This window comes from Galdieria sulphuraria (assembly GCF_000341285.1).
Source record: "Galdieria sulphuraria unplaced genomic scaffold scaf_100, whole genome shotgun sequence".
In the NCBI taxonomy this organism is placed as follows: Eukaryota; Rhodophyta; class Bangiophyceae; order Galdieriales; family Galdieriaceae; genus Galdieria; species Galdieria sulphuraria.
Genome location: NW_005178375.1, coordinates 2,501 through 10,288, shown reverse-complemented (window position 1 = coordinate 10,288; position 7,788 = coordinate 2,501). Strand labels below are relative to the sequence as shown.

Genomic DNA, 7,788 nt, shown 5'->3' with positions numbered 1-7,788 from the left:
TTCCGTCTTTTTTTGATCATAGGAACGAAATAAAGTTGATTTATTTGCTATAACAGTTACAAAAGAGTGTAAAAAAAGCAATTTCTCGTTGAACAGAGTAGTTGAATTACTGTATACCTTTTACTTTCTTTACACAAGTCAACTCTTCAGATCGTCACACCCTAAAATATTCTAGACTCGTTGGTTACAGTCAAAGTATTTGTACCGCAAAGGTTGCTTGGTTTTTCAAATATTGTTGATCTCTTACAATTTGGACGATTCAATAGACTACAATCCATGTACAAGGAACTAGAAAGAATATCAAAAGAGTTGTTGGCAAAAGTTTCATAGAGGTACAACAACGACTCGAAAGTTATCAGCAAACAATCTATCTAGTCCAATTCCACCTCATCCTGAGAGCAAACGCAATTATAGTGAACTTGCTACTATTGTTCTTTTTACAAGATGATGAACTTGAGCAAAAACGGCAGTAGCTTGATCTATTGAAGAAGAGTGTTTTGATACACAATGACGCTTTGAAATGATCAATACAAGCAAAGAAATTTTATAGCAGACAAAAGGTTGTACTAGAAATATTAATAGAACAGAACAAAAGGAATCACAAGTCATTGATCAACTCGTGAGTTTGTAGTACCACATTATCCACATACACTAGTAGTGGTTTAGACAATTCTAAAAACAGGCCTGGATATAAAGCCGTGAACAAGAAAAGCATATCTACAAAACTGCGACCACAAAAAACCACGAGGAAAGATGATCTTGCTATTTCCTTTGAACAACGTTTTCTTCTATTGAGAAAGACCAGTTGAGTTTTGTCTGTGAATTGTTCGACTTTGACTTGAGAATCTTTCCAGTCTGTTTGAAAACCCTTGTCTAATATCAAGTCAGTGTTTCTGATCACTCTCATTGACTCAACAGACGTATGTATTGTCTCCTAGAAACTTGAAAACCTCTCCAACTTTGTGAGTTTTGTTCCACAAACTTGAAGAAAAGAGTGGATTCTGTTACCCTTTGAAGGATTTTCGACGCAATGGCTAACAGAAAGAATTGTAAAATGAATCTAGGACGTGGAAACTGCACTACTATTGGTTCCAAGCCTTGACTTGTTCCGTAGTTGACTGCAAAATACTTGAATTGTATTTTCTAGTGTTGGCAATTTTATCTTGTCTGAAATTGTCATATTCTTTTCCTAGAGCGATAAAGAAAGTCAAGGTAGATAGAACTGCCACATATGTAAAGTAGGGAATAAAAGGTTTTAAAGTGTCAAACAGACACAACTGGCAAGTTGACAAGCAGAAAATCCAATGCTGTAATTAATAGTCAAAACACACAAGACATTTTCTCTGAATGGTGGATGTCATTTATAGTCTATCTATATGAACTTTTTTTTATATGGGAAAATATTTCTCATCTTGTAGTTTAACATTACAAATGTCATTCAAATATTGATGGGATTCCTTTTTGGTTGTGTTGCTTAAAGAAAAATTCTGAAAGTGGTTGAGAAAGCTTTTTGGACGAGTTGTTTCAGTTGTTGTCCAGTCTGTAACAGAGTCTTGGTTTTTGTGACACAAGTACCAGACTTTTATTTACGTGGTTGAAAGTGACACCATCTAAAAGGGAGAAACTTTCCATTTTGTACCAAAGTTTAAGCAGTTGGAGGTCAAAGTGAAAAAGAAAACCGCTCTTCCGATTTTACCTTTTATTGCAAAAGCAATACGATCTTTCAAGTTTGCTCTTTCAACTATTTTTGTAAAAAGACTTGAGAATTTTTATAACAAGTTGGTTTGTTTGATTGGTTACTCGCAGTAGTTGGAATTTCGATGGGAAGTGTAACAAGTCATTTGTCACGTTGTGTGTATATCTATGTATCCTGTTCATCACTAGGAAAGAAATGGGAAAGCTTTTTGTGGAAACACGATGAGTTTCTAAAGAGAGTAAGAGTATTTATACTAGGTTTTCTATTCCAGGAACCAAGTTGATATGTCTTTATAGAGTTGTTTTTACATGGTGAGGTAACTAGTTGAGAATTTCTTTTGCTCGAAAGAAATAAAAGGGTGTAACTACTTTTGTATAGTCAACTGCAAACTGTTCTTAACGATAATTCCGTCAATTTCAAACTTGCGACTATGTTTTGGAAAAAGCTCAATCACTACAAGTAATACCCAACTATGATTGCTGCTTCCAACTCACTAGAGTCTTTCTTTTTTGGAGTTGTTTCAAAACAAAGTTGTGTATGTTTACACAACGACTCTTTATCCCTTTTTGTTGAATGAGAAAACTACAAGCTAGGGAATGGTGCTAGAAGATCGACTTGATATTTTTCCGATACAACTTGAGAAAGTTTGATGGTTGTTACTTTTTCAGCAACGTACAACAGCAACCATGTTGGGACCAAGGTTCAAAGAATAATCATCCAATCATTTGAAATGTTGAGGACATCATGTAGAGTTTGAAATTTTTGTTGTACTTTTGTGTCAAAGGACAAGTTATTCAAGTAGCAACTCAACTTTTAGGTTACATTTTTTTGGGTGTTTTTTGTTCTATTTTTTCACAAATAGTCTTGCCTTGTCAAGTAGAAGAGAGAGAGGAGGGGTGTGAGGGTTTATCCTCCTTTTTTTATTGTATAGAGCTATGAACTCTTCTACTTTAGTGTTTGTGTGTGTGTATACAATAGGGAGTATTGGAAATGTTCTCTCCTTTTGAAACTTTGCTTTTGAAGGAGATTTTGGACCTCACTATGAAAGTTTGAAGAGTTTTGACCTTTTGAGTTGTTTTTATTGTGTGTATCCCCTCACACAAGAGTGACAATTAGGAAGATGGGTTTATTTTCTAGACACTCGTATATCTATATATATATATATATATATATATTTGTAGTGGAAAACAAGAGAGAGTTGGTTTTTTTTGAGAGGGGCTTAAAAGCTAGGTTTTTATTGTTTGTATAATAAAAAAAGAGTGTTGGTTTGTTTTCCTTTTGTTGAGTTTCAAACTGTTTTGTTGCCACGTGTCATCATTTGATTCATCTCAAAAGCCCGCGCAACGAACCGTCACTTTTGGCTTTTTAAATAGCATTTTTTTCCAGAAAAATGAAGCCAGACAGACAAGAAGAAAACCACTTTTACTAGTTTTCAAAGACGAGTAAAGTGGAGTGATATGCGAAAGTTGAATGGCTGTATGTATGGATGAAGATGATGATTGAATTTGGGAGTGGGGAATCCCTGAATGGGGGTAGCCCCTTTCCAATGATACATGATTTGTAATCCATCTTTGCCATTGATTTCAAAACTGGGTAATCAGAATGGTTTCAAAAGAGAAAGAAAGAAGAAGGATGTTGAAGATGTGCTTGTGCGTACTACATAGATGTATGTATGTATGTATTTGCGTGTCTTTATGTCTCTTTTTCTTTGTCTCTTTTGGAACTTTTTCTGTATACTGCATGTTGTGATGTATATAGTATGATTAGGAGTTGATGTATTACTACCGATGATTTGGTAATGTTATTTTGATTCAAAAGTATGAATATAGTTTCCATCTTGATGAGTAAGAGATTATTTGGCTTGAATTTTCATTCGCCGCTCATCTTTATAGAATGGACTATATGTTTTTTGTCTTTTTGAAGGAAACCTCTGCTACTCTATTTTCATTTATGTATTGTCATGATTTCATTTTTGTGTGAATCACAGTACTGAATGTAAAATAGTAAGTAGTATTTTAAGAGATGTATTTTCTTCCAACAAGACAAAGGAATGAAACAAAGGATGGTTTTTTCAATGATGAATGTTATAAATGGATCCCATCTGTTGTTTTGGGGTTTCATTGAGACATTTATTATTCGAAAGAAAAAAGTAAAATTTCCATCTTTTCCAGTTTAGGAAAAGAGGAAGAGGAAGAAAAAAGGTGAAAATTCCACCAAAATTGTGTACGACACAAAGATACAATTTTTTGACTTATGGTATGTACATTTTATGTGTGTATATTCATGTTGTTTCTATTGTGCTGTTTTTGTGTGTATATCAATCAATTTTATGGTCATTTTCTCTCTTTTCTTTGTGTTGTATATACATGATACCCCGTTGATCCTGCGGGTCGCGTATGCTTGTCTCAAGGATTAAGCCATGCAAATGCCAGTATAAGCCACATGGATGGCGAGACTGTGAATGGCTCATTAAAACAGTTATAATCTACACAATGTTAGTTTGTTATATGGATAACCCTAGTAATGCTAGAGCTAATACATGCCCTATTTCCATTTTTGGGAATTGCACTTATTAGTGGTCCTACTTTACACTTTTCCTGTCACAGGGTTTAGTGTTGAATGTTGAATCATGATAATTTTGTGGATTGATAGTATTTGTACTATTGACGCATTGTTTGAATATCTGCCCTATCAACTTTTGACGGTAGGATTGAGGCCTACCGTGGTGTTGACGGGTAACGGGGAATTAGGGTTCGATTCCGGAGAGGGAGCCTGAGAGATGGCTACCACATCCAAGGATGGCAGCAGGCGCGCAAATTACCCAATCCTGACACAGGGAGGTAGCGACAAGAAATACTGATAGATAACACTAAGTGTTATTTTATTGGCATGACGTTTATGTAAACGCGTAACGAAGTAACGATTGGAGGGCAAGTCTGGTGCCAGCAGCCGCGGTAATTCCAGCTCCAATAGCGTACACGAACGTTGTTGCAGTTAAAACGCCCGTAGTCTGAACTGTGAGATGTTTTTCATTTTACTCTTTTTTTTGAAAGAGTATGAATGGACGACACTCATTTTGAAATGAATGTTTTGAATTGATCTTGATTGATTGATTTTTGACATTGATTTTGATTTACTGTGAAAAAATTAGAGTGTTTCAAGCGCTTCTTGTGAAAGTATAGCTTAGCATGGTATAATAGTATTTATGTATTGATAAGACTTTAGTAGGAAGTTTTATTGATTGAAAATGCATCAATAGGGGTAGTTGGGGCCATTTGTATTCCCTAGTCAGAGGTGAAATTCTTGGATTTTTGGAAGACGAACAGTTGCGAAAGCGTTTGGCAAGGATATTCCCATTGATCAAGGACGAAAGTTAGGGGATCGAAGACGATTAGATACCGTCGTAGTCTTAACCATAAACGTTGCCATCTTAAAGATGGTGTATTGACAAGTCAATCGTACATCCTTTTTATTCGGGAAACCAAAGAATTTGGGTTCTGGGGGGAGTATGGTCGCAAGTCTGAAACTTAAAGGAATTGACGGAAGGGCACCACCAGGAGTGGAGCCTGCGGCTTAATTTGACTCAACACGGGGCAACTTACCAGGTCCGGACATGATCATGATTGACAGATTGATAGCTCTTTCTTGATTTTATGGGTGGTGGTGCATGGCCGTTCTTAGTTGGTGGAGTGATTTGTCTGGTTAATTCCGTTAACGAACGAGACCTTTTCCTGCTAACTAGTTATATTGTATGTGAAGATATACGATATATACTTCTTAGAGGTACTATTCGTTTTTCACGGATGGAAGTTTTAGGCAATAACAGGTCTGTGATGCCCTTTGATGTCCTGGGCTGCACGCGGGCTACACTGATGCGATCAAATAGTTGTAAGAGACCATTTCTGAGAAGAGTATGGCAAACTTTGAAATTGCATCGTGCTTGGGATTGAATACTGTAACTGTATTTATGAACGAGGAATTCCTTGTAAACGCGAGTCATCAACTTGCGTTGAATACGTCCCTGCCCTTTGTACACACCGCCCGTCGCTCCTACCGATTGAACGATCCGGTGAAGCGTACGGCTTGTTTTATTTTTTGATTTGAAAGGATAAGATGAAAAGTACGTTGAACCTTATTGTTTAGAGGAAGGAGAAGTCGTAACAAGGTTTCCGTAGGTGAACCTGCGGAAGGATCATTCACAGTTGGAAGGTATATGGATAGGTTGATGTGAGAGAGGTATATAATGGGTGGAGAAAGGGAAGAGTGAGGAAAGTATGCGAGTATTTTCTAAACTTTCTTTATCGATGTATATCTATTTTTCTATCTATCTATCCATATATATAATATATACACCCTGTGCACTGCACGAAAGGAAGAAAGGGAGAGAGAAGCAAGATAGAGAAAAAGCAGAGAAAAAGAAGAGAAAAAAAAGAAAAAGAATAGAAAGAAAAAGAGAGAGAGAAAAATAATCTTTCTCTATTTCTCATCATTTCTCATTGTTTCTCTATTTCTCTATTTTCTCTATTTTCTCTATTTCTCATTATCTTTTTCTTTTTCTCTCTTTTTTATTTTCCTCTGTATTATCCATTTTCTCCCTTTTTGAGAGTATGTTACCAAAAATAGAAATAATCTAAAAATAGCAACTAGAAAAAGAATAAAGCTCTCAACGTTGGATATCTCGGCTCTCTTTACGATGAAGAACGCGGCAAAAAGCGAAATGTAGTGTGAACTGCAAGTTTTCGTGAATCATTGAATCTTTGAACGCAAGTTGCGCTTTCAAGTTTATTTTTCCTTGGAAGCACGTCTGTTGGAGTGTCTTTCATATACATCATTTATTGGGATGCAATACTCAAGTAGATGGATGGGAAATGACTTGATGATCATTGAATCGAGTATTTCGACACGAGTTGGTGATGATAAGTTTAATCATCATTGTATTTTCTTTCAGGGATTTGTTCATNGTATATTTATACATATGATGGATGAATGAATGGAAGAATTGAACAATTTGTCTAGAGAAGAAGACAGTAGAGTACATGTCTTTATTATTTGAGAAAGATATTCATTCTATTTGTGATGGATTTAAAGTGACACATGTCATTGTTTTCAATCATGAATAGATTTGAAAGTCTTTCCTCGATATAATGAAGAATGAAAAACAGCATGGTCATGAAACTAGGATAGGTATTGAAAGTGATGAGAATTGATATCTATTTTCATCGTCATGATCATTTCCTAGTTTTGCAGTCTTGTTGTATGTACGTATATATGTACTTTACACTGTTCTCTTCGTAGACAATTTGCTATTATTGAGACCTCCAATCAGACGAGGTTACCCGCTGAACTTAAGCATATTATTAAGCGGAGGAAAAGAAACCAACTGGAATTCCCATAGTAGCGGCGAGCGAAGTGGGAGTAGCTCAATTTGAAAATCCTTTTTCTTTTTGAAAAGGAGATGTATATTTCAATGTTTTCTAGTATTTGCATGAAAGAAAAAGCAAATTTCCTGGAATGGAATATCGTGGAGGGTGATAATCCCGTTTATCTTTTTCAGTGTCATGCGTTACGATACTAGGAACGGTAGAGTCGGGTTGTTTGGTAGTACAGCCTTAATGAGTTGGGTGTTATATATCATCCAAGGCTAAATATGAAAGAGAGACCGATAGCGAACAAGTACCGTGAGGGAAAGATGAAAAGGACTTTGAAAGGAGAGTGCAATAGTACTTGAAACCGTTGAGAGGGAAGCGCAATCTACCAGTGTTTTTTTATAAAATGACCCTGGAAATCCTAGTTTGCAAAAATTATTATATTTTTTTGTGAATGTTGGTTATTTCCATGGGATGTCCATGTACATGGTAAAAGTAGATGCAAGGCTATATTCAAGTTGCCCATGATTTCCGAAATTTTTCAATTTGTGGAAATGATGGTGTCTGTGAATGTGGAATGTGTATCTACTTGACTATGTATGATTTATCTCAAGTATCATGGACGAAATGGTAGATTTCGACCCGTCTTGAAACACGGACCAAGGAGTCTAACATGACAGCGAGTAGAAAGAGCCGTATCTCTCATTCTACGTAGTGTAAGCGAAA

General features: G+C 35.9%; 2 protein-coding genes and 2 non-coding genes across 4 annotated transcripts in view, besides 3 other annotated features; 3 read left to right on the top strand and 1 right to left on the bottom strand.

Annotated features, from left to right (window-relative positions):
* Positions 1-528: 528 nt before the first annotated feature.
* On the bottom strand, positions 529-1,038 carry Gasu_61720 (uncharacterized protein). Its single transcript, XM_005702650.1, has one exon. It carries the CDS (start codon positions 905-907, stop codon positions 599-601), a length of 309 nt encoding a protein of 102 aa, XP_005702707.1. The 5' UTR covers positions 908-1,038; the 3' UTR covers positions 529-598.
* Positions 1,039-3,773: 2,735 nt separating this feature from the next.
* Positions 3,774-3,845: a sequence feature (Protein overlapping with rRNA (Gasu_61710, EME26186.1) was converted to a misc_feature.).
* Positions 3,846-3,897: 52 nt separating this feature from the next.
* Positions 3,898-4,077: a sequence feature (Protein overlapping with rRNA (Gasu_61710, EME26186.1) was converted to a misc_feature.).
* Gasu_nc0094 lies at positions 4,068-5,894 on the top strand. Its single transcript, XR_009833498.1, has one exon. It is a non-coding gene; the product is annotated as an 18S ribosomal RNA (ribosomal RNA).
* Positions 5,350-5,646: a sequence feature (Protein overlapping with rRNA (Gasu_61700, EME26185.1) was converted to a misc_feature.).
* Positions 5,895-6,348: 454 nt separating the features above from the next.
* Gasu_61690 (uncharacterized protein) lies at positions 6,349-7,483 on the top strand. The gene is made up of 2 exons (XM_005702647.1): positions 6,349-6,657; positions 6,713-7,483. Exons 1-2 carry the CDS (start codon positions 6,537-6,539, stop codon positions 6,814-6,816), a joined length of 225 nt encoding a protein of 74 aa, XP_005702704.1. The 5' UTR covers positions 6,349-6,536; the 3' UTR covers positions 6,817-7,483.
* Gasu_nc0095 overlaps positions 6,356-7,788 on the top strand; it is a 3,933-nt gene continuing 2,500 nt past the window's right edge. The window contains exon 1 of the ribosomal RNA XR_009833499.1: positions 6,356-7,788. This exon is cut by the window's right edge and continues 2,500 nt beyond it. This is a non-coding gene — a ribosomal RNA (28S ribosomal RNA).

Excerpts from the sequence above, each read along its gene's own strand:
- Gasu_61720 (XM_005702650.1), bottom strand. The coding sequence starts at position 907 with ATGAGAGTGATCAGAAACACTGACTTGATATTAGACAAGGGTTTTCAA.